Source organism: Podarcis pityusensis (genome assembly GCF_964106645.2).
Source record: "Podarcis pityusensis genome assembly, chromosome: 1".
Taxonomy (NCBI): domain Eukaryota; kingdom Metazoa; phylum Chordata; class Lepidosauria; order Squamata; family Lacertidae; genus Podarcis; species Podarcis pityusensis.
Genome location: NC_138028.1, coordinates 97,345,803 through 97,372,081, shown reverse-complemented (window position 1 = coordinate 97,372,081; position 26,279 = coordinate 97,345,803). Strand labels below are relative to the sequence as shown.

At 40.3% G+C, this 26,279-nt stretch overlaps 1 protein-coding gene and 1 long non-coding RNA gene across 9 annotated transcripts in view; one reads left to right on the top strand and one right to left on the bottom strand.

The window, feature by feature from the left end:
• Positions 1-26,279, top strand: part of NCKAP5 (NCK associated protein 5) — a 627,572-nt gene that overhangs the window by 231,506 nt on the left and 369,787 nt on the right. For 6 of the 7 annotated variants that reach the window (XM_081005049.1, XM_081005050.1, XM_081005048.1 and 3 more), the window contains one exon: positions 20,265-20,338. In XM_081005049.1, the coding sequence (XP_080861175.1) occupies positions 20,265-20,338 (74 nt within the window). Of the gene's footprint in view, positions 1-9,015; positions 9,081-20,264; positions 20,339-26,279 lie in introns of those variants that run through there. The other variant, XM_081005052.1, reaches the window with a different exon arrangement.
• The window catches only part of LOC308479331, a 68,768-nt gene that overhangs the window by 30,162 nt on the left and 12,327 nt on the right, over positions 1-26,279 (bottom strand). The window lies entirely within an intron of this gene.

Below are 26,279 nucleotides of genomic sequence, written 5' to 3'. Positions count from 1 at the left end.
TGATCAGGAAAGCACTTAAAAAATGCACACAAAATATACCCTTGACAACGGGCTTTATGGGTTCATAGGAAAACTTGAGTGAATTTGCTTCCATTTCACTGACCCTTGGAGTAATGAAAAGCCCTTCAAAAGGTTTTAATTTAAAGCTGCGGATCTTGGTGCTTGCTGTTTATTGCTGTCTTGGATGGCTCTGAAAACTCCCAGTGAGTTTTTTTTCAACTGCTTACTACACTCCTCATGTAAACAGATGCAGACATCCAGAAATGTCAAGTGTTACAGACATTTGGTTTCAGAATGCAGAATTCCCATGGTCTCTGTGACCACAGCCAAGTATTATTTATGACTCACAAGTAGAGCAGCATATTTATTTTTATTGCCATAAAACTCACGATAGCAGTTTTAAAACACAACTTTAAGAAACATTAAAATTGTGTATTGACTATGTCTAGCTGTGATGACTTATTCTAAACAACAATAAATGGCTCTACTACTTCGGTTATGCAGGAGATGTTAATACTAGTTGGTATGTTCCACTAGGGATGGTATATACTAATAATTATGATACATTTTAATCACAGGGAGGCCTATAAAAACTTGGGTTCTGGTAGTACTGGGCAGCAGTAGTTCAGCTTTCAGGCTCTGGGGAGCAAGCTGTCAACCTGAACAAGTTAGGAGTATTATCCAAGACAAGCAAGGAGTTGAGTTCCAAAAGCAGCAGCTGAAGTTCAGAAGGGCCAGAAGCAAGTAGAATAATCCAGAGTAGGCAGGAAGTTGTGCATAACAGGCTATTTTTTTAAAAAAAAGATATTTATTGAGAATTTTAAAATTACACAGAAAAAAGAAGGAAAAAACAAGAGAAAGAGTAAAAGAAAGAAAAAAGTAGATAAAAGTAACAATTAAACAATACAAATCAAAAACCAAAGTCAAAAAGAAAAAAACAAAACACACAATGCATCAAAATCAAAAAGCAAAAATAAACAAAAAAATTAAAAACAAATCCAATATTCCCAAATCCTTAACTTTCATTAACTTATTTCATCGACCTCCTCACACCTCCCTTTTTTGTATTCTAGTTGTTAATTATCTCAGCAAATCCTTTCCATCTTTCACAATATTCTGTCATTAAATTACCTTAATCTATTTTAACCTTATCTTACCATAAAAAACCCTAAAACTTAAAACTTAAATCTTATTTATACCAAATTCTTTTAACCATAACATATTCTTACATAATTCTTTTTAACATTTCTGCTAAAGCCAAATAATTTCATTCCAACATTTTTCTAATACTCATTAATTTTACGATACTTTTCTAAATAAATTTTTAAAACTTTCTTCCAATCTTCATCCATCGTCTCTTCTTCCTGGTCTCGGGTTTTGTTAGTCCTTTCTATCCCATCCATCTAGTCCATCAACCTGGTGACCTTATATCCGAGGCTCTTAAGTCTTTTCCATGTCCCTTTCGCAGGTCTTCTTCATGTTTATACCTGTACTTTGCTTTGTCTACTCCTTTCACTCGGGGAGACTCCAGCTTGACAATATTTTTGTCCCTTCTCGACAAGTCAGCCCCTTTTCCATAGTCAACACTGAAATCCATGTGGTATTTAAAGGCATGTTTCAAGGTCCCTTCAAAGTTAAGGGCCCCTACAATTCCGAGCTCCCCCCGGCGCAAAGCCAGACTTGAAAGGTCAAAACATCCCTGCATAGGGGGGTCTATCCAGCCCCCCATCTCCAAGCCAAACAGAACTCCATCTCTCCGAATCTGACTTTTTCCAGGTTCGTTCATCAAATCCAACAACTCAGGTTCCTGCTGGGCCACAGCTCCCTCCATCTCTGCCACCCGAGGTCCAGCAACAACCTCCTCCCTCATCTGATCTGTCAAAGCACATTCCTGGATTAATTCCTGAGTGGGTTCTATATAGGTACCCACTGCCTGTCCAAAATTTCCAATCGCAACAGTCATCAAATCCATCTTCTCGTGTAACTGTTCCAATAAAGCACTTGTCTTGCAAAAGGCAATAACCAGAGCCTCTGAGCACATTCTTGTTCAAGGTCGAAGTCTGGTCCCATGATCTTTAATCTTTACAGCTGCAGCGCTCCCCAGTTCAACTTTAATAACAGTTTCACAAGCTCCCTCTAGGGGAAACAATTTCTATTTGTATCCATCTTTTTTTTTAAAAAAAGCAGATCTAGCAACAAAGTTTCCTTTTTCGGGTATTTTGTCGATATTTTGTTCCTTTTAAATGCGAAAGGGAACAATGGAGTCAATATGTTTCTCTTCTTAACTATCTGTCAAAAACGTTTGTCCATAGTCAATGAACTTCCCCAAAACTTCTGTCCTGACACCCCGCTCCCAGGTTCAAGACGGTGGAAAATTACCTTTCTTTACTCTCTCTTCTGCAGGTTTAAACAGTCTAAAAAAAAAAAAAAGTTCCCCCCCTTCTCCTGCTTCCAAGGGGGGTTCAGTAATTTTAAATGATGAAAATTTGATCCTTTACAGATGACTTTCTAAGCTCTAGCTTGCCATGTCTTTGCTTCAATCTATCTACAAAAGCGGAAGGCGGACTTCCTGTTTAGACCTTCCCGCTTTCGGTGCCTAATTAAGAAATTTCATAGTCCAATTTTCCGTTCTACTCACGGGCAGTTGTTTAAAATCCAATTGTCCACAGGAAAAAGTCAGCGCTCTCTGGCAACAGCAATGCGGCTTCACTCCGTGAAAGAAGCAGTCGATTCAAAGCACCGCGCCACTCACCCCACGTCGCTCCGGATCCCCAAAACAGGGTTTCCCCGCGAGTAGGGGGGCGCAAAGGGGCCAGCCGAATCCCACGTCCACAGGCTTCTCCCGCCTGTGGTTTTTGATGGGTCTCCGCCTCGCCGTGGCGGTTCAGACCCTGTTTTCCACGGAGCGGATTCCTCCCGATCGGAGGAAATCCGCCATTGCCAGAGGCGCCAACCCGGAAGTCTCTATAACAGGCTAAATGACAACCCTAAGGAAGTCCAATCCAGAAGCAACATAGAAGCAATATGGATCTAGAATTTCAGGAGGTCAGGGCTGGAGCCTCAGTTTGTATCTCTCTCTTGCACTCACACAGCACCTTACACAGTGCTACACCCAAGCATTTCAGAAGAAGAATCAATTGTGCAAAATATCCAGATATTGGCAAATCTGCTTAATCATAATTGACTCTCAGAAGGCAAGGTTTCCTTGGATTACATTAGTGCAGATCTTTATTCTAACCACAGAGTAAGCATTACCTTGCCCATTATTTTTGTTCCAATCCATTGGGCTTCACAGAATAAGTTCATGCAAAATGATCTAAAGAGGACTGCATTGTCATTTTTTTTTAAAGAGCAAGGCAATAATTATGTTGACTACTCCAATTTGCTCTTTAAACCCTATGAGTAACAAATTATCCCCTTACATGTCATTCTTTGCAAAGAAAAGAAAAGAAAAGCGTGATGGCATTGTATCTTCTGCACTTAAATATATCTTTAGTGAGACAGATTGGCTCCAGAGGATAAATGATGTCCTTCGTTTGCAGTCAAGTGTGAGACAGGACTCATCTTTGAAGGGGTTTATTTAGTTACACTTAAGTGGTATAAAGTTAAACATTCCCTGTACATCATGGTAAGTCATATTTCCCTCCATAACCTATAATAAAGGTTGCAAAAATTGCAGGCTGCTAAGCCTGATATGTACAGCTAAGTGACATGTTTCACAAAATACACAATAGTCAAGCACAGATCAAGTTAAAGTTACTTTTTTTTAAAAAAAAAAGTATTTATATGAGAAAAGGATGTTCTTAGGGTGTGTTGTTCCTGGGCCACTAAAAGCTTTAAAGGTTAATGCTAGCACCTTGAATTCTGCCAGAGCATGGATAAATAGTCAGTTAAGATTTCAAATGTCTTGTATGTGTGGTAAAAATAATAAATAAATAAATTTATTATTTATACCCCACCCATCTGGCTGGGTTTCCGCAGCCACTCTGGGCGGCTTACAGCATATATAAAAACACAGTAAAACATCAAGCATTCAAAACTTCCCAATGCAAGGCTGCCTTCAGATGTCTTCTACTCCTGGGGATTATTATTTTTGGACTAGTTGAAGTTTCTGGATGGTCTTCAAGGGAAGCTGCATGTCTAGATATTATAGAAATGTAAGTTATTTCAAGGGGAATAATAACTGTGGCTAACTCCAAGTTCCCTAGAAAGACCCACACCTGGTGAACCAACATGCTAGTTTAAGGCACCTCTGTCTATTGCTGCCTGTTTATCCAAAAGTACTAGATCCAGAATTAGCCACAAGCTGCAAACATACTTTTTGGGAGTGGTAGAGGAGTGCAACCTCATCCAGCATAGATGTGTAAGTCTCTACCCACACCATAGGACTCACCAACTAGCAGCGTTTCCATCTCGCTGGGATTAGGTTTTAGTTTCCTTGCCTCTCTCTACTTCTGACACCAGCATTCAGGATGCTTTGGGTTGCCCATCAACTAGAAAGAGACTGAAAAACTAAATGTACCCCCCCACTGCCCCAGTTTGTAATTGAATCAATTCTTTGCCCCAGGGCAGGTTGTTCTATGTCTGTTTTATTTATGTAAATCCACTCCCAGCTGAATCATCTCTATTTTCTATAAACTTATTATGAGAAAGACAATTACACTTTCTGTCTGGTGTCTAGAAATGGGATGGTCAGCACATGCTTTTAAAAAGGAGCCACTGTGTAGGCAGCTAGAACTCTCATGAAGGTAACTGACTACACAACACTGTTGCAAGAGGCTGGGAAACCACCCTCAAAGCACGCCAAAACTTATTATTGTAACATGTCCTCTCTGCCTCAAAGGTGCTAGTGATGTAGCATAATTTCCAGTATTTTATTGTCTGTAATTAGCATTGTGACATCAGACCCTGACATCAGAAGGCCTTGACATTAAGAGCAAAGCTTTGGGGAAGGGCTGTAGCTCAACATCCCAGGTTCAGTCTTCCATATCTCTAGTTAGTTCAGCGGAAGACTACCTGTCTGAAACCCTGGAGAGCCATTGCCAGTCTGTGTAGACAATAGTGAGCCAGAATCAGGCTCGAGGCCCCACTCCATAACATTGTGAGAGATAGTGTAGACCAGGCATGTCCAACTCCCAAGAGACTGTGATCTACTCACAGTATAAAAATACTGGCTGTGATCTACCCTGTTATTGACAGCCAAATTGTTGAGCTTTGTGATCTACCACAGACGTCCAGTGATCTACCGGTAGATCGCGATCTACCTGTTGGACATGCCTGGTGTAGACTAAGAACACCATCTTTGAAATAACTGCAGGAACTAGTTAATAATGGTCAGGTAAATACAGATTTTTTATTTATTTATCCCAGTGAGACCATTTAAAAGAATTGTTGAGGAAGGTGTTGGGAGTAATTGCAGCCTACAGCAATTAACAATGTTTAGTTCACTTTTTTTTTTTACTTCATTAGCAGATGGAAAGTTTGTTTTTTCTTCTTCCCATGAAGCAATGTGGCTAAAAGGTCATCATTTTTCTTTTGATTGGTTTGCCATATTTAATGGAAGGGCCGTCTTGATTTGTCAGTTATTCTTGGCCCCAATAGACACTGAAGGTGACATCTACCAGCTTCTCAGCTGGTGTTCCAAAGTATTTAACTACTTAACCTATGGAGAGCTTGCTGTTAATATATCTAAGTGGTCAAATGCACATAAATAGATCCAAGATTTAGTAAAGACACAATCATTACTCTCAGCAGCAGGTGCTTCACTTCCCACTGCGGAGACGATCACCCTGCTGCTTTCAGTCATAGCAAGAGCCACAGGAGCAAAATGCATGAAGAAATAGGAAATGTCACAAGGCAGTCTGTTGGAAATTCCATTTGCTGATAGGCAGTACTTAGTCATATCAATATATAAGATGACATTTTTGTTTGACAGGTTTAGTTACACTTTCTTACTTCAGGATTTGTCAGTCTGCAAACTCTAGTTTTCAACTGTTAATGCACAATAAGATGAAACACAGCCATAGGTGTTAATACAGTGAAGTTTTCCTCTACTTTTTACTGAACCTAAAGTATCCTTTAAAAGTTTGAGAGATACAAGCAGAATGTTGGACTTTGGCCTAGAATTCCTAGGCCAATGTTGGACTTTGGCCTAGAATGAACATATTTAGTCTTCACATGGACACATGAGGTGGCCTTGGACAAATCACTTGTCTTCTACCCAAAGACCTTGCATCGTAAAATGGGAATGATAATTGTAACTAACAACACAAGGTTACTTCACTAATTAGAAGAAGAATGAAATCAGGGCAGTAAAACAAATCAGTATTTTTATGTACAGCTCTCTGTTCTGGAGTTTTAGCGTGGTAAATGTTATACTTGTCCTGATTTAAGTAACCCACACATCTAGTGTATTGGTCTCAGAAATGGATCTTTAAGAATATGGAAGGTGGGCTGATCAGCCAGCTGGTTGCTCAAAAATATTACACCATCAGCAGCTCTAGTATGTCCAACACAAAGGCATTAGATTTCAGGGCTCAGATATTTAGGACCAAACAATAGTGGTGGTGTGTATTCGGCTGTTTTGGAAAAAAATTGGGGCATAGTCTGTTTTGAATACTTGGAGCTTCTGTAACCATGCTTAACTGGGACATCAACCTACTTGTGAACAAAAGGAAAATGTTATTGATGCCATAGATTGAGGCTGAAGATAGGTGAGTTGCTAGATTCTGGAAATAAATGGAATCCCATATTTGTTGCATTTAATGAATGGGTAGCATTTTGTCAAAGAACTGCAAGTTCTCCAAGTATAACTCTATTTCTTCCTCCCTCTGTGGAAGGGCTGTGACTTAAAAGTTAAGCATGCACTGTCTACACAGGAGGTACCAGGTTCAGACAACTTAAAAGAGGTAGCAATGCTAGGACAGACCATTGCCAGAGTTCTTAGACACAATAAAAAAGGCAGTTTCAAAAAATCGGTGTGTAGCTGTATGCACCATACAAATACTAATAGTCCTAGGATGGTGCTGGAGAGTGTATGTTTTATACAACAATAGTCTTTGAGGTGTTGGAGGGTCCAGTGTTCTTTCCAGTCTGGAATCTTCAGTGCCAAACTGCATGGTAGCTTAATATATAGCATGCAGCTCTGTCTCTTGTTTTTCTTTAATTAATTTATGACAAGCACGGGGAGAGATTGCTAATTAGAATCACAGTGCATGGAGCCCCTTCCTCCTCCAACTGCAGCTACCAGGTTTAGAATAAGAAAATAGCACCAGTAGAAACTCCCCCCAAACTGGGGGAGGGGGCAATATTCAGGAGGTCGCATCTGGGGATGGAAGTGATAAACCTTCCTTTCTACATGTGATGATTTCTTTAAGAATCCTCTCCACTGTAATTCATTAAAGAAACATAAGAAACTTTGCTACACATTAAGCATAATGTGCAATTTGAACCTGTTGTTCTCTTGAAACTTTACACTCCAGTCTCAGCCCTACAGGGGCCTCTGTTGAATTGATTTGTTCCTCTCTGTTCAGTGTTGATATTGTAGCACTTAAGTGAGAGTATCAGCCACCACTATCCACACACTGTTCCTTCATGGGCAATAATGTCATTGAGGAGGCAGCATGAAGTTGCAAGACTAGTTCAGAGAACTCAAGTTTTCATAGCCAGAGGAATGAGATCAGCACAGGAAGCACTCTAGAAATTATTACTATTTAGGAATGGTTTTGCAAAATAAGAAGAGGCTGTGCGGTGTCACAGAAAGAGTCTGTGAGAAAGCATTTATCAAGTTAATGAAAAGCTTGTCCTGTGCAATCAAAGGATAGATCAAGGCCTCTTTTTCTTTCTTTCCATCTTCCAAACTTTCTTTGTGGCTTAACAGATGCTTGCATATTCTGCATGCCTTTCCAGCCCAGACATCCAGTGTTTGGATTGATTCTAACATGATGATGAGAATGAGTCATCTACATCACTTATTATAATCTTCAAATAAACACTGATGAAGGTCTCTGTCCTTAAGCAGAACAAGCCAAAATGCCATCAGATAAAGCTGTTTTCAGTGTTCTGATATCTTAATTAAGTTACTACAAATTGATATCATAGTTGATTTTAGAAAATAATTTAGAAGATGATGTGTTTACAAAAGCTTGGCAAGTCTTTCCTATTTTCTGAGTAGTAGTAATCATAATTCACTATTTTTCATAAAAGTGACTCAAAGTAGCTTCCAGAAAAGAAAAGAAAAACAAGTAAAAACAACCTAAAATGCTCACTGGTGATAAGCATAAAAGAACAGATCAGACACAACCCACCCCACTAAAGAGATAAGCAGAAAATTAAGGTACCTAAAACAGATACTTATGGTGCTCAATGTGCATCCCTGGGGAGGTCCTTCTGCAATTGGGAAGGCACTAACTACTGAGAAGGCCGGTTCTCATGTTGCTGCCCTCTACATCTCCTTCCGAGGGGGAACACAGATAAGGGCCTCAGATGATGAATGCTGGATTTGAATTGGTTGATGTTGGGTGACACAGTCCTTGAGATATTGGGGTCCTGAGCAGCATAAGGCTTTATAGCTCAAAAGCAGCAGTTTAATTGGACCCAGAAACTAATTGTCAGCCCATGAAGTCATGCCAGGATTGTTGTTATATGTTCAGACTGTCTTGCCCTGATCAGCAATCTGGTCATTTAATTCTGCACCAGCTACAATTTCTAAACTGTCTTCAAAGGTTGGCAATTAGAAGCAGAAATGGCTATTAGACTTGGCACCTATTGTCTACACTGTAAAACTGAAAGGCTTTTAACTTGTGATCTGCATAGCTGGTCTATTTCCTCTTCTTTAACAGAAATAAGTATTATTTGTCAATTGCACTATGTTTTAGTCCAGGGGCAGGGAACTTCAGCCCTGTAGCAAAATGCAACCCTCCAATCTTCTCTATTTGGCTCTCTCCAGGCACACACACTCCTTATCCACACTCTCTCCCCCCAGGTTGCATCCTTCACTGGCCTTGCTTCACATGCTACCTGACTGGAATGTGTCCTTGAACTCTGGTAATGCTTTTTGATTGCCTGGATACAGGAAAGAGGTATGTGTGTATAGAAAGTAGCCTTCAGTGTAAAGGTAAAATCTACAATAATTTTTCTGCCACTTATGCTTGTGGTTCCATCCAGCACCAACATGTGCCTCCTGGCTAAAATAGGTCCCAAATCCTTTTTCTAGGCATGTGGTAGGTATCCTCTGGCAGGACTGGATGTTTGAGCATCTGCTGAGACATTGCTGAATCCCAGAGTTCCCTGGTCCTGCTTCTCCTCTTCCTCACCATTAACAGCAGCTTTATCCCAAGTGCCCAGAGGGAAAGGGGGAAAACTACTTCCATCTTCTTGGATAGAAATTGTAGTTAGAATCTTCATACGCTTTTCTGAAAGGTGTTCTGGGATAGCTCCTACTGTATGTACTTTTCGGAATGGGGACAAACAAAAATGAATGGGGCTAGATAAATCTCCACTCAAATTACAATGTAGGAACAGTATTGGAATGAAATATTTCTCCCCTGCGGATAACATGGGAGTAGACAGGCTACTGCTGTTTGGCATGACAAGAGTGAGCACACCAATTTTGTGCATTCCACTGTACATTCCTTGGTTAACGAGCTAAACAGTGGCGCTTTGTGGTCAGAGCCACTAGACAGAGACCATAAAAGTTCTGGTTTAATGAGATAAAAGTATTGTGTCACAAAGAACGTGCCTCTGTTCAAACCATAGAAGGAAAGACATTTCAAACACCAAAGATCCAGTGTCAAATATTCAGGAAAATTAACCTGACAGTGTAGGCACCGATCTAATTCAGTGCTTGCACAGCAGCAAAGGTTGCATGCCTAGCCTCCCTGTAAAAATAAGCTTAATCATACCAATCACCTGCTTGGCAGGGAAGAGAAAGTAAAGTAAGGGAGACCTAAATATGGCCTTACATTTCTCCTCTTGAAAAAGTGTGGGTGTGAAAGTGTAGCCCCAGGTTGCTAGATCAGGTTGGAGAATGTCATCATCATGGGCGCATCAATTTTGTTCAGGAGATTTCCTATCCAAGTAGGGTCATGGATGTGGAGTTCTCCTGCCACACATATAAAGCCTTTAGCCTGATCTGGGCATTGGGACTTCTCCCTGTTCTTTCTAACCCAAACCACAGAAGATAGTAGTCTAACTACATATCCTGGCTTGTAGTCAACTGCCATCTCTTTCTGAAGGCCAACTCCTGTTGGCCCTTGCTGGTAATAATGGCAAAAATCCTCGCTTTGTTCAACTTAGCCATGATTTGTGATCGTTACAAATTAGCAAGAGTTAACATCTACTGGGATAAATTGTATTGCTTTATGGGGCGTGTGACAATCGAGAAAAGAAAAAAGTACACAGTGTACATTTATATGGAAATATGAAGACTGTTGTGCTGAGCTAGTGGCTTGCCCTCAAAGCTTTCGTATGTAATTTATGGAAAGTGTTACTCCCATTATTCAGAAATGTATGTGTATATATTACAGAAAGGGAGAAAACGTATCTTATTACAGTTATACAGACAATAAAAGGCAGAGTTTAATGGACCATGCTAGGTTTCTCTTAAAACATTAATTTCTTTGTGTTGTCTTTAATTTCCATGATAATGAAATGTTCACAATGGCCACTGGATATTATTATATGAGAAATAAATTAGATCCTTGCAGTTAGATACAAATCCTCTCTGGTGTTGTCATAGGGATATGGTTACTGTGCACCCCCCACCTCAAAATGTTAAATGGTACCCTTTGAAAGTATTTCCTGTTTGAGAATTATTGTTGGTTTTTCAGAATCCTTTTATTTAACTACTGTTAAGCTGATACTAATGCAAATGCTTTTAAAAAGAAAGGATTAAATAGTTCATTTCATTTTTTTTTAATTGCCTCCTCCACAAGTATAATCCTGGCAGCTCAATGAGATTTCCATGTGGTATGTAACACTTTTAAATCAGAAAACACAAGGAAATGAAATGTCGCAGACACAGAGATGAGTTTAGCATCCCATGCTGTTGCTACTGTACTGGTAATGGAAAGGACTGACAAATGAACACACAGCCATTAGAAATGTGCACAGCTGTTGGTTTCACAACAGCTATAAAAGTGCACAGTTGTTGGTTTCACAACAGCTATAAAAATGGGGATTTGGTTCCTTATCTGTGCAGCAACTCAAGATCACATGAGAATTACTTACCTTTTGAGCATCTTGTAGCTTGCCCTGAAATACCATGTGCACTATCAAAGGTGGGTGAATGATAGACTGTCCCTCTACTTTTCAGTACATTTGGTGTAAAAATACCCATCTATTTGTGGTGTAGGTCCTGATTCACATGTAATAGCAATACAGTGGTACCCCGCAAGACGAACGCCTCGCGAGACGAAAAACTCGCAAAACGAAAGGTTTTTTCGTTTTCGAGTTGCCTCGCAAGACGAATTTCCCTATGGGCTTGCTTCGCAAAACGAAGCTTGCCCCGGGGACAGCGGGTCTTCTCTTTTGAAGCAAGGGGCGGCGGGGAGAAGCGATCTTCTCCCCGCAGCCCCAGGTCCGGGGACAGCAGGAAGCGCTTCCCGCTGCCCCCGGACCTCTTTTGAAGCAAGGGGCTGCGGGGAGATCGCTTCTCCCCACCGCCCCTTGCTTCAAAAGAGGTCCGGGGACAGCGATCTCCCCGCAGCCCCTTGCTTCAAAAGAGGTCCGGGGGCAGCGGGAAGCGCTTCGCGCTGCCCCCGGACCTCTTTTGAAGCAAGGGTTTGCGGGGAGAAGCGATCTCCCCGCAGCCCCTTGCTTCAAAAGAGGTCCGGGGGCAGCGCGAAGCGCTTCCCGCTGTCCCCGGACCTCTTTTGAAGCAAGGGGCGGTTGGGAGATCGCTTCTCCCCGCAAACCCCCGCAAAGTCCTCCGCTGTCCCGGGGTTTTTTAAAATGCTGGGGGTGGGAAGAAAAGCCCTTGTCCCCCCCCCCCAGCCTTCAGAAGAGGTCCGGGGACAGACTGTCCCCGGACCTGGTCTGAAGGCGGTTTCCCTAGGAACGCATTAATTGATTTTCAATGCATTCCTATGGGAAACCGTGCATCGCAAGACGAAAAACTCGCAAGACGAAGAGACTTGCAGAACGAATTAATTTCGTCTTGCGAGGCACCACTGTAAATGTCTCACAGCACTAAGTTAAGCTTATGGTGGTAGCTACTGAGAACATGAATTGCTGGATTAAGGCTTTTGGAATCATCCAAGCATAACAACTTTTACTAAATTTGCTTTTTTTCAAGTACACATTTTCATTCAAAATAGATTCTGAGGAACAAAATATCTCACTAGGGCTTATTGGTGTTTATTGGGGTTTGGAGACAATTTTGACATACAGACACGTATTCCACAGGTTCTTTTTCTAGACTTATTGCCTATTGCTGGGATGGTGCTGAACTTTCTGATTGTAGGTTTCCTTTCAAAATGACCACTTCATTTTGCTAAATCTGTGCCAAATTTCCTCTCTAAGCAAAGGCACATGATGCTATCTACTTTCACTATACAGCATTTGGGAAATGCCTAGCTTTTTTTTGGAGAATTCCATAAACACAGAGTGTAGGCTTAGGCTGGGCTTTTATTCATCAGTTCATGCTGAAAATATAACTTTATTTAAAAAATGGGGTTGATATCCTTACTGAATGTTGTTCTTCATTAGTGCAAGAACAGAGTCTCAAACAAATAAGTTGCATACCCACTTCCCAAAAATAATAATTTCCCCAAAGAAAATGAATGCTATATGCTCTGCCTACATACAATGTGTTGTTGTTTTCTTCAAATCCCATAAATTTTATTGAGATTTTATATGGACCATTATAAATACTTCAAGGCAGGAAATATGTGTGCAGATATATATGCATGTGGGGGTGCTTATGGATGTGCACATGCACCTATAGTAAAATTCAAGATTCCTGTTACAGCTGTCATGGACTGGCTGGATGCAGAGCAGTGGTGGGAGGCACCAGCTGGGGAACCCCTGAGGGGAGTTGGATGGTGGGACAATGATGAGTGATTAGAGGGAGAAGAAGGAGCAGACTGGGTAGAGGAGGTGTTGGAAGCTGAAGAGGTAACAGGGTTTAGTGAGCAGGAAGTGGCTGTGGCAAAGGGCAGTCCAAAATCAGAGGCTGAAGTGGAGTCTGGATAGGAGTGGGGGCAGGCTGCTAAAGAGCCAGGCTGCTAAAGAGTCTCCCCATTCTGCTGTTACCAGGTCCCCTCCCCACTAGTCTCCCAGAACATGGAGAGGGATGAAGAGTGCAGAGCAAAGAGAGGCAAGATGAAGGAACCTCTGGTTAATGGGGAAGGACCTGGGGGAGCAGTCTTATAGTGGTAGGAAGGTGGAGACCGTCGGTCCTCGCACTTTCTCCTGGGAAGAGTTGCTGCGATCACTAGGCTTGCGCTGTTTTGGTTTATTTGAATAAAGAGTTAACTGGGTGTTTTATTGCTGATCTGCTCCTGACTCTGTCACCTGACAACAGCTTAAATATAATTCACACAAAAGCTTGCTGTATAGATATTTAATAGTGAGAATTTTCCATGTTAAAATGCATTACTTTAAAAAAAAAGTTAAATTGAAAAGATGTAAAATATGAACTTTTTGAACTATTGGTTCAACTTTCATCTTCAGTTCTTGCCTGGAAGACTCCTGATTCCCTGCTGTCATGGGAACTCATTTCCAATTGGGGGCAAGTTTTCAGTCTTACTTTTTGAAGACATCTGTGGGCAAGGCCATCACTCCCTTAAAATACAGGTGCTAAATGATGAAAATGAGTTAGATTCACATCTGGTAGAAATTCAGGCAGAGCAATGGATAATGGTCTTGGCTTCAAACTTTGTATTCAGACTTTCCTCCCTACTTCCTTTCATCTTTTTTGGTCTTAAGCTCTCATTCCATTTGTTCTTTCTCACAGAGAATATCTGTATTACAAACATAATACAGGATTTTATTACAGTTCACTTACCTTGAGTTCTTGAACAAAATCAGAGGATCATATTTTTGTGAGGCTTTTGGGAATTCTCTTTGCTTCCTATCCTGTTATGGGGCTTGGGGACTCACAGGAAGGAGAAGCAAGAAACAGATCCATACAAGTCCAGGCAGGTGTCTCTAGGCAGGGCAGGACCCTGGTCAGCTCCCAGGGGCCTTGCTAGCTGAGCTTTAGAATATGTTGCCTTAGCAAAGAGCTGAGATCTTCTGAAGTCTTATGTGAATTGTCATGGCTCCTTCCTCCTTGAGATGACTGTGCTGAACTAAAGGGCCCTTGTCTGAATCTTCAAGTACTGACTTTTATGTTGTGGATTGTATGGGGTTGTTATTGGGGACTTGTTCTCTGAGTCTGCAGAAGGTGGGAAACTATGTCATCTGGTCAGAGGTTCAAGGGAGAGGTATTGACCCCCTCCCTAAGTGTAATTCTTTATTATTATCTTCCTCTCGGTCATGTGAGGAGTCATGTTTGAGGGTCAGGGCACTTCCCAAGAGGAGGCGAAAGCACTGTTAAGCCTATTTAAAGTTGAGTGTATTATGCTCTTGACTAAATTTCTATTCAGTAAACTGTCTTCCTATCTATCTTTGTAAAGTGTCACCATACATGTTTGTGATGTCACTGTATACCTTATAAGGCATATACAAAACAAAAATGAATGACATTTCATACCAGATATTACAAATCTGGGTATGAAGTTCACACACTCTCTATTATCCCAGACTGAGAATAAAACTGGTGCAAGTTCAACTGAAAAGAGAGTACATAAAATAGCTTCAATGGTAACGTAAGCAGTATACAGTCTCATCTGAGCTTTACTAATACTGAATTGTGTCTGCATTAGGTGTGTGTGCGCGCATCTAAACACATGCATGCATAAATGTGCACCCACTAACTATAAGACTAATTGTATAGCAGTGGTTCTTAGGATAAATGTGCATTGACTAGACAAGCACTGCCGGCTACTGCAGAACAGATGTTACTTTAAAACCTGCCTTAACAAGTCCCGTTCCTTCAGCAGAAAATGTTTGTGGCTAGAGCTGGGTGCGCTGTCAGACGTGGAACAGAAAGACAAAGTGACGGCAGGAAACAATGAAAGCAAGATGCCTCTCAGCTGTCTTACTAAAGGGGTAAAGAATGTGTTGGCATGTCTGCAGACAAGGAAGCCCCAGCCCTTGCACTCCTGTTGGCCTCTAATCGCTAATCTTTCATGTCTGTGTCTTCATGACAGGTCACAACATACAGGAGCTACTGTATATAGCTCTGGGGAATGATTTTCTAAGTCAGCAATGTTTTTATAAAGAGAGTCTAGGCAACTGAACTGGAGACCTTTGAGTGAGGAATTTTGATGGCTTTCCCTCCCTCACATTAGCCTTGTCAATGGATGGTACTTATAGATGAAATTCCACCTAAATTTTATGTCTGTTTTATTAGTTCTAAAATGGATAAGCTGAATTGATTGCCATCCCCTTCCTGAAGGTTTAATAGGATCTGTCTGTAATTTTTTTTTTTTTTTGGCTTCACATAACTCTCATGTTATTCTTAGGGTCCTTATATACAGAGCGGAAATGCTCATATCCGTTTCATGATGGTAATGGTGAAGTGAAGCAAGGTAGTCAAGAATCCTTGTTCCTTTTAGTGGTGGTTGAAGCGCTTAAACTCAAAGCATCATTGACTCACCATTTGCCAATTGCAAGTGCCATTTGTTAATACTGTGGCCTGGGGAGGATTTTTTGGGGGCAGGAGGTAGTTCTAAATTGACACATTTTTGTGTTTTTGTTTATCTGCCAGCAGATTCAGGAGCTTTGCTGGTGGTGGGATTTAGTAATGCATCATTGTTGGCTGACCAGATGGGTGGCTGCTGCTACTTGAGAAGATGCACATGTTTACCACAGTGTGGCTCCTGAAATTTCCAGTCTGTGTCCAATCAGAACCTGATACTTGAGAATGATAGTGATAGTTCCCAGTTGGTACAAGTCATGGAGTAGGTTTGATTAGAAGACTGAGATGGGGATGACTGTAAATTGATGGGTACATTTATTCGTTCCATAGGCAAGTTCTGTCGCGCTTCCCAACTTGGAGTTTTGTTGTTGTTCCAACAGTTGGATATTCTTGATTTGGTTTTATAAAGGTCAGATTTTTGTGACGCATGCCCTACCCTTGGAGTATCCTTCAGAGACCACTCAGGTACACAAGACACACATAAATGTGTATTATGTTTAGTTTACATTGTAAGCAAAGGACTATTTTCAGGCGCAATGGAACTTGTCTCAAAATACACTGGCATAATACGAGGTAGATATATTTGCATTGCCAACTAATTATTATTGAAATTTTCTTAGCATAGATTTTATAATAATTAGCTTACATTGCAAAAAAGGTATTAGGAAGAAGGCAGCAAAGAGTCTTGTGGCATCTAAAAAACATATTTATTGTGACATAATATACCATAGGAAGGCGTCAAAGAAAGGCATCCTCCTTCCCCTTCTATGGAACAGAGTAAACTATTCTGGTCTGCATTCTTCCTTGATCTGAGAGCAGAACATTCATTAATTTCCCCAAACTTGACCCATAAAGGTTGGGTCAGATTGCTGGGATCAAGAGAGCTTTCAGAAACACTGGTATAAAGTATCCTCTGTTGGTCTCACACTATCTGAATGCCCACATGAAACTCTGCTACATTTTTTTCCAGCATTTCACATAAATACTTCTCATGCCTTGTTAACACCTCCTGTCTCATTTGATCCATCACATACATGATTCACATGCAAGCACCATATGCTGCAGAGGTCAGTTACTTACAACCATCACTTATATTCAGCTTATTTTGTTTGACCTGTATTCTTGTAAACAATGATTCAGCGATGGCATAGTTTCTACATGCCCTTGTTAAATGCTGACTGCTCAGAACTTGATTATTTTAACTCCTTATTCAGTCTCAATGAGAATCTGTCCTTCCTTCCTTATATGTAGCTACGTTTTAGTCCAGTCATAACACCCGGGTTTTTTTAGAGGAAGGCACTGTGGCTTTCCCTTTAAAGTTTTGCAGTCCACCCCCACAATTTTGTATTCAACCCTAGGCTCAGTACTTTGTGCAGTGGAACCTATCGTGCTGCCATAAATCTGCCTCTGCAATCAGGCAGCCAGTGCAGAACTTTGGACTGGTGTTATATAGTCTCACCCAAGAGTACCACTCAACACCCTTGTGGTTGTATCTTGCACCAGCTGGGATCTCTGAATTGTCTTCAAAGGCAGCCCTGCATAAACCACATTACAATATCTTAATGGTGATATTACTAGGGAATAGGTACTGGTAACTGTGCTCAGGCTGCCCCTGGCCTTAGCAGGAAATAGGTGCCAGTGTGGCAAAGTTGAATCAAGGAGGTCTTCCCAGAGTACACACTTCGTATTTGAGGTGGATAGGTTATTGATTTGTTTTATGTTCTTGTTTTCATCATGTATTTGGTGTTTTGATACTGTATTCTTGGGTTGCTTGTGAACCACTCTGGGGTCTGTGATGGGTGGTATACTAATTTAATAAATAAAATAAATAAAAATAATCCTATCCAGAATAGACTGCTTTTCTTGTTTCTCATAAAACCCAAGGAGCACCATTTCACAGCAACCCTGGTCTTGTCAGGAATGCAATCCTTGTTCTACAGCCAGAGATGCCTTGCTAGCCAAGTCCACCATTGAGACTTGTGTAAAAATGTATTCAGCATGAATAAAGGCTGGAGAGCTAAGCTGTAAAGTAGCTTTTTGACTTCATGCTGTATACACTTGTGTGCTTGAGAACGATGTTAGAAAAGGACACCCAGCCAAAATTTGCAACAGTAGAATATGAAAACAATTGGCTTCAGAATATGATAGATCAGTCTTAGTCACGTCAGCTGAGATTTAATTTTAAATGTGCACTGATGCTTAAGTAATTTTGAACAATTAAGAAATCTATGCAAAATGCTTTGTTAAAGCAACTGCTATGGGGTTGTTTATTTTTTTAAAGAATTCATACTACAATGTATTTGATTTTCAGATCTTTCTGTATGGTGCATGTAAACTTTAAAGGCATTTGCCAATTTTTCACTGACTTAGTATTAGAATATGACGTCTGCTTTGGTTTCTAATAAATTTACCAACAGAACTGCAAAACTAAAATGTTATTGGCATCCGTCTGTTTCAAGAGACAATGGAAAAGGAGGCATAATGAACAGGTTAAGTGACACTCTGTACTGGGTGGCTTTTCCTGGTGGATGCCACAAGCTGGGGCTGCCAGCATGGAAAGGGATGCTTGTGTGGAAGGAGTTGCAGGGGAAATCAGGAAGCCATGTAAATAATACCCCCCTCATTTTCTGTAGTGGGGGTCTCCACTGTATTCTATTGACGGAATGGCAAATCTGGATCCAACTCTGATTTAAGCATGCTTCACCATTTGTTATTTTTTATATGGCAGAAATAGTTCTAATTATACAATGCTTACTGGCATGGAACATGGCCCAGTGTATGCCATAGCGTTATCCAAAGCAGAAGTCAAAATCAAAGCTCTGAGCTGCCACAGGCTAATTTGCAATGCAACTGATTATTAACATGGAATTTGGTCTTTTAAAAAAGAAAAGCACAGTGATTGCTTAAGTTGTTTCCTTGCATATGTTTTATGGTGATGTCTTTCAATTCAGGCATCTACTGAGATGTTACTGGGGAATTCCTGAAATTGCTGGGAAAATAAAAGGCACCCACTGTACATGAAATATGATAGTGGTTCTCTTGTAACATATATCTTCATGTTGAAAAGAGATGTGGCACTGATGCATTATTCATGACACTTCCACCTTCCACTTTTCAATTATGAGGAGAAATGGCTGAACAAAGACCTGTCATTACACAATACACAATTCCACAGTCACATGCCTTCTCAATCAATAATAAAGCCTGCCAAACAACCCATGTGTGGAGAAAGATATTTTCCTCAAAGGTGTGCATCTCTTGTATTTGGGTGAGTACAGAAAACATCAGAGAAGTTCTGATGACACATACTGTTGCATTATACACTTTGCATATTATTAAAACCTTTCTTGAGAAAAGATACACAGCAATGTAAGCATTGTGTGTAATGAAAAGCAGCATTGATTACTAGCTCCTTTTGATTGCATTTAATATTGAAATCATGATATATTTTTTAGAAGTTTAACTGTTACGGGGGGAAGAGTTATGTTGTTGTATTTCTTTTACTATATAATCAATTGATTCATGGCTTGTAAAATGTTGGCTTTCATGAAAAAAAAGCAGTACTTGACTTGCAAAGAACATTTCAAACATAAAAATATGAGGCAATGGAAAAGAGATTTTATGTAAACGTTGTTGAATATGCTACTTAAAAAAAAAGAATGTGTACAATTTAATGTACTCTTCCATGCTGAGTATAAGTAGCTAGCTGCCCAGAGTGGTGGGGGCAATCCAGTCAGATGGGGAGGATACAAATAATAAAATTGTTATTACTCACACAACCACGAACCTCCTTTAACAAGTTTATAAATTCATTTTACCCATTTTAAAGCAGCAAAAATATATATAATGATATAGGACAGTGATTAAGTACATTGTAGTGATTAACTTCTGGTTGCCTTTTTTGCTTGTTTACATTGGGTGAGATCCAGACTTTGCCTTCTATAGATAGAAAGGCTGTTTCCAGATCAGTGTGGTCCTGGCACTGGGAGATACAAAGGAAAGGTTCCTCACTCCCCTTTGCTGTCAGCAGCAAAGTCTGGATCCAGCCCATTTATCTAAAAAGTGGCACAAAGTGTTTCAGATTGGTAGAAGATGATAAGATGTGGGCACTCTCAAACTCTTACAAACCTATTATTCCCTTTGCAACAGCTATTGAACATTTACATGAATTAAAGTAATATGCTTTTCATGGCCATATTATTTGTGACTTGGGATATCCATGGTGGGATCTCCATTTTCCCATGCCATTTCCTCAAAGCCGCTGTGAACACTACCTGAATTGATTTTATCTATGTGCTACTGTTGTTTTAAACTCTCTGTCTCTGTCTCTCTGTGTGTATTGTTTTTAATATATTGTAAATTGCTTTGGGATGCCTTATGGGAAGTGAACTAATTAATAGTGACAACAACAACACTGAAGGAGAAAATACACATCTGATGAACTACAGTTTTTGTATGATTGAAACCTGCATTAGTTAACACAAATTAATTTGCTGAACAATTTCTTTTATCACAGGAATATATGGACTCAAATAGATACATTGACCATTTGCTGACTCAGCTGGAAGAGGAGCGCTGGAATGTGTGGAGGTAATTATATAAATGATATATGTGTGAGCCAATTCATATTTACTCAGAAGAAGTACTGTGGAGTAGAGAAGGAGAAATCTGTCAATTTCGGTTGTTCACATTAATTTTGGTTCTCCCCATTTCCACATTCATTTGCAATCAAAGCAGGAAATCCATATGAAAATTTGTGGGCATTTTTCATTAGCATTTCTTTCAGTGTTTCATTTCCGTATGCAGTTGTGCCTGGTATGTACATTTTTTGCGATTTCCCCATAATAGAATGAATTTTGTGCATTGTTTTCACTAATATACACATTTTTGCGTACACTTTTTGGTAATGTATGTATTTTTGTATGCATTCTTTGGTTGGAGAACTACAATGCAAAATTTGGAGAAGAGCAGGGTTTTCTTTCACATGTTGTTTTGGAAAGTGCACTTTAAAATATGAACCAAATGAATTTCTCCCCCATCTGTGTTGTGAAGTCAATCTCAAACGTAACAGCCAAGTATTGGAATCGTACCTCAACACATCTGCTGAAAAAGATCAAATCTTTATTCATAAGTACTTATCCTTATCTGATATTTAATGTTGGATGATATACTGTAATACTGTGTCAGATTGACTGACAGCATGATGAGCTTGTTTTCTTGATCCATCTGGATATGGTTGTTATTTTTAATTGCACTGCCATTTTCTACGATACCAATTGCATAGCTCACTTTGCTCAAACTGATGCTTAGCTTCCAACTGGAATAATTGGCTACATTTTCACACACTTGCTTGAATCCTGTATGTACTTACCTAGGAGTAAATCCCAGGGCTTACTTCTTAGAATCAGCAGAGTTGGAAGGGACTCCGAGGGTCATCTAGTCCAATCCCCTGCAATGTAGAAATCTTGCCCACAGCCATCCCTGGGTGGGCTTGACCCACCAACCTTCTGGTTAACAGCCAAACACATTGACCCATTGTGCTACCTGAGGGTAAGTAGACTTTAAAGGCAAAGACTTGGTATCAAAAGTAGCTCTAAGACTCTTGTTCTAATAGCACAATGATTTACTCTTATGCAAGGGAATGTTCCCACCTCTCCTACCCCTGCATCCCCTAGATCAAAGGCTGGGTTCCTTCCAGCCTTCTGCAGGTGGGTGCAGGCTACATCCAGTGGGGGGGGGGGAGTTACGTTTTGCAAGTGATAATCTGTGCAGTAATGGAACAAAGGCATTGTGCCATCCATTATGTTAAAAAATGTAAATGTAGACACTGAACCAAAAAACCAAGGCAATCTTATGATCAAAAATCTAATTGAGTACAATAGGAGTTATTCCTAAGAAACTAAGAACAGGACTGCAGCCTCAACAATGCAATCCAATACCTTATCTACTCAGAAGTAGAGGCCGACTCTCAGATAAAGAAGCTTAGAATTGTCACTGTAATTTTAATGTTATTTGCTATTCCAATGCATTTAGTTTAGACTTTTAATGGTATAATAAAATAAATAAAATACATCTAAATTAAAGCTACGACCCATAGGTGAGCAACACTGACAAGAACAACCCTAATGCTTGTTGGAAACTGTCCTGATGATGATGAGTCAGTGGAGGAGCTTGTAAGAAGCTGGTCTGGGGCAGTTAGTAACAGAAGGTGACTGGTAGGCAGGAACTGTATATCCACTCAAAGGCTTAGAACTAGAATTAGGAGATGAGAGTGGTAATGGATAGGCCCTTCAGAACCCTGGACAGGTCCCAGAGAGTTTACTTGTTGTGTTGAGTAGTTGATGTTCACTGAGCCCTTATAGACTCTCTAGGCCTGATTATCCCTCCTAGGCTCCACTCCCCTTGCGGGAAAACAGATAGCCTTCAATGAGCAGCTCTCTGGCCTTCAACCTCTCCATTGCTTCATCAGGTTTATTACTTGAAGTCAAGAGCAGGCCTGGTGGAGAGGCTCTTGAAGAGGCTGATCCTTAGAGTGGAGTCTAGCTCAAGGACTATGGTCATTGGGGGTTTGGGCTGCTGGATTTGGGTCCAATATCAAGTACCTGATTCAGCATGTCTGTGGTCTACTGCAGGGCTCTCCAGATGTTGCTGGACTCCCAAACCCCCTATCCTCTCTGGCCATTAGCCATGCTAACTGGGGATGATGTGAGTCCAGCAATGTCTGGAGGGCCACAGGTTCTCAACCATATTCTAGTGGCTCTTCCAAACCAGAATCCAAGGTGCTGCTAGCTGCAGTCATCTCAAAAACCATAATTAAAAATGAAATATTGCAAGAGAAATTGTGTGAATGAATTAAGATAATAAAAGCATTTTGTCTGATTAACAAGTTACAATAAATGGAAAAATTAATGGATGTGTATGGAAGATAAAAATAGTTGTAGGCAGATAAGCTTTACTAACTTGGGCAGAACACAATACTTTTCAGGATCAAATCAGTGCTTCCCTGTCTGTAAATCTCCCTGTCAGAAATACTGAATGAAAATACAGTGCTGGCTTTGAATGTAATTTGTATTATTAATAGTTTTGGCATTTATTTCTTTTATTTCAATAATTTATATATGCTTCTTAACACTGCAGTCTCCAAGTGGTGATGTACAGAAACATGCAGAATCAAGGAGGGAGGGAATCACAACAAAGTAAATGTTTTGTATGTATTGGGATCAAGACTGTACATTGCATACATAATGTGAACAAAGGGAGGACGTTTCCCTCCAAATATTTCAGCTTATTGATTTCCATCTCTTAAACATTTCCAATTTCACTGTTTCAGCCATATCCAATTCCTTCTACTCTGAATGATAAAGGGTGGAATCTAACATCATGCTTATGATTGTTCCATTAGTGCAAGCATTTCTGTTTGCTAGGCCAAATAGTCTCCTCTCTCCTCCCTCTGCATGCTATTCAGGGGTTCTCCTGACCCTCCAGAGTGGATTTGGAGGAGGCCATGGGGTGGGGAGGGGAAGCCCAATTGTGCTAGTGAGAGTCCTTGCACTGCCTTCCGCAAGTGTACTGGGTTAGTTGAATCTGGCCCATTGTGTTCACATAATTTTTCTTGCTGCTAATATTTAAGCCAATACATTTAATCCTGACTCACATTATTCATTTTTAGGCATTTCAACCAAACACGCAAGCAAAGCATTGTGACTGTTATCTTATTTTACAAGTCACTTCGGCTTTATTAGAAGGTCTTTTGTTTTGTTTTTTAAAGAGAGAAGTCACTGATATGTGGAAGACCATGGGAATAGCTGATGCTATCCAAGGGCAACAGTAGATTGTCTATAGTCAGACAGATGCCCTAATAAATCAGTGTGGACCACTTCTCAGACTTCATTATGCCCTTGATTTGTGGCTGCCACAATTTTAACGTATTGGGTCATTGGGTATTGAACCTGACATTGAATGATAAGCCCCCAGTTTACTCTGGGCTAGCTAATAAAACAGACAGACACAAATTCTGAACATTTAGCTCCTTCAGCATTACTCACAGCCTGGGCTGATTTATGGCAACCAGGCCGAGACAGAGGAGACTAAATGCGATGTCATGGTGCTCATGCAGAATGTCTATGTTACCACATGTAGAACAGTATGCTAGAAGAGGCTTAATTGGATGTGGGAGAATAAATTTCTTTTCATTTTACAGAGCTTGATAGATTTTGTTTTCTTCATGTGGCATAGCCATCTGTTCTGGAACATGAAAATTTATTGCTACAATCTCGCTCCCCTGAGGACCGGTTATGGTTAGCTCATGTTTCATAACATTTTTCAAAAAAAGAGAAGAAAAAGATCAAGAACCTGCACTCCAGACTAGTTTTTCCATCAGATTTTGTAAAAGCATAGTAAAGAGTCCTCTCAGCAATCTGTACAAATCCAACTGGCTTCTGCTCCCTCCATATTTTCTTCTATGCTTTTTCAGTTGGTTGTTGTGGAAGATATGAGGATAGGGATGAAATAGGAAGATACAGCCAGAGGTCTGGATCATTTTAAGACAAGGCTATTTCTTTTCTTTTATTGATTATTGTTGTTGTTGTTAGTGATACATCATGCTTTGAATATGCTGATGCTCTATTTGCAGACTTGGGAAACATTTTCATTTGCAAAGGAGCTCCAATTCATTCCTAATTTAACTTCATAATATATTCATAAACAGGCAATAGGAGCAAACTCCTAGGGCCTTTGGGGGGCTTCAGCCCCCACAATAAAGTATTTGAGGGAGCCAGGCTCCCCCCCCCCCCGTTGATGGCCATTCCCATTCAAATGGTGTTTGTGCACTGCGTTGTGTGATCAGTTATGTCAGGCGGGACTTACCTGGGCCCCCACAATATTTCATTCAAGTTGGCACCCCTGCAAACAGGCACGAGCCATCTTTGTTTAATGATACTCAGTTTATAAAATATTACTTGAGCTTTGTGCCTATTCACATTCTTTTGGTGTCACTTGCATACTATACATATACTATGTATTGTGAGACCATGCGGGGATGGGTGGCAGGACTTGTTCTATAGATAGAAATGTTTTAGAATTGTTCACAAATGCATTTCCCTGCTACACCTGTGTCATATCCCTGAAGTATGAGAATAACAGGTGTTTGGAAGTTGAAGTGACTGTTCCTCAACCCCAATCCCCATTTTCTAGGGCAGAAAGATTTGAGGTGAGCTTTAGTAGTGTTAAGATTTCTAACAGTTCAGTTTTATAAATACAATATAGCTTGATCAGTCTAGTCCTTTATACAAACCAGGATTCCTGAAGGCCCTGAATGCTGTCTAGAGAGCAGCGGGGAAAAGTCGGGAGTACTTTAGCTGGATAATCCTATAGATATGGATACCACATAACTGTCCACCTTTGCCAGCTTAAACCTTGAGCTCTTCTTATTTGTGAGGTTGTATGAATGCAGGACACAATAAACTCCAGATCAGCTTCCCACATTGGGTCCTGAAGGCAGTATTGCCCCCATTTCTCTTCCTATCTGCTATGTAAACTGTGGTTTTAGATCTCCATTAGCACATTATTCTTAAAAACATCACATGAGATGGTAACCCTGAGTCTGGCCTGGATCACTTCAAACTGAATATTCAGTCTTCCCTCTCTAGAAAAAAACATTCACTACAAAACTAGGCATAAAGGCAAAGGGTTTCAGTATAGTAGTTTCCCTGACATGCACAGTTTCCTAGGATTTTTTTGTATAGAGAAGCATTCTGAAGTGATACAATCCAGACATAAGTTTACCAACTCAACTGCTGTTTTTGTAAAAAAATAGGCTGCACAAATATTATCTGAGTCATATTGAAATATATGGTAACACTCCAGTTGGTTTTAATGGATCTAAGTAACATTGCAAAAGGATAAAGGGGACGCAGGAGGCGCTATGGTTTAAACCATTGAGCTTCTTGGGCTTGCCAATTGGAAGGCCGACGATTCAAATCCACGCAACATTGATGAGCTGTTGCTCTGCCCCAGCTTATGCCAACCTAGCAGTGGTAAAGCTGTCTTCTCTTACTATCCCGGAGTTTCATGGGAGGGCCTTTTGACATAATGCAGGATTAAAATTCATTTCATGTTAGCGGGAACTTCAGGTGAATGCCAGTGGGTAGCTTATTATTATTTTGTATCTACTTTAATTACAAGCTTGTGATACTCTTTTCAAGCATAAAACCAATTATTGTAATGTGTCTGATACTACTTCTAATTTAATCCACTATTCTGTAACTGATTTTAATTTTTCATTGGCTTCATTTATCCAAATAACTTAAGGGGAACCTCTGGGAAGAGACTGGAATCATTCTGGTTGTTCAAGAACAAAAAAAACTTTATTTAGGAAACAGTAAGGGAACTGATGGGTGCCTCTGAAACCACAGTTGCTGGCAGGTGCCTTAATCTGTATCTAGAGGAGCAGTTTAGGAAGTAAGGAGCAGAGTCCTGTGGGTCAGGCACTAATAAAGACTAATCTGTGCATAGATACAAACTCCAGGGATTA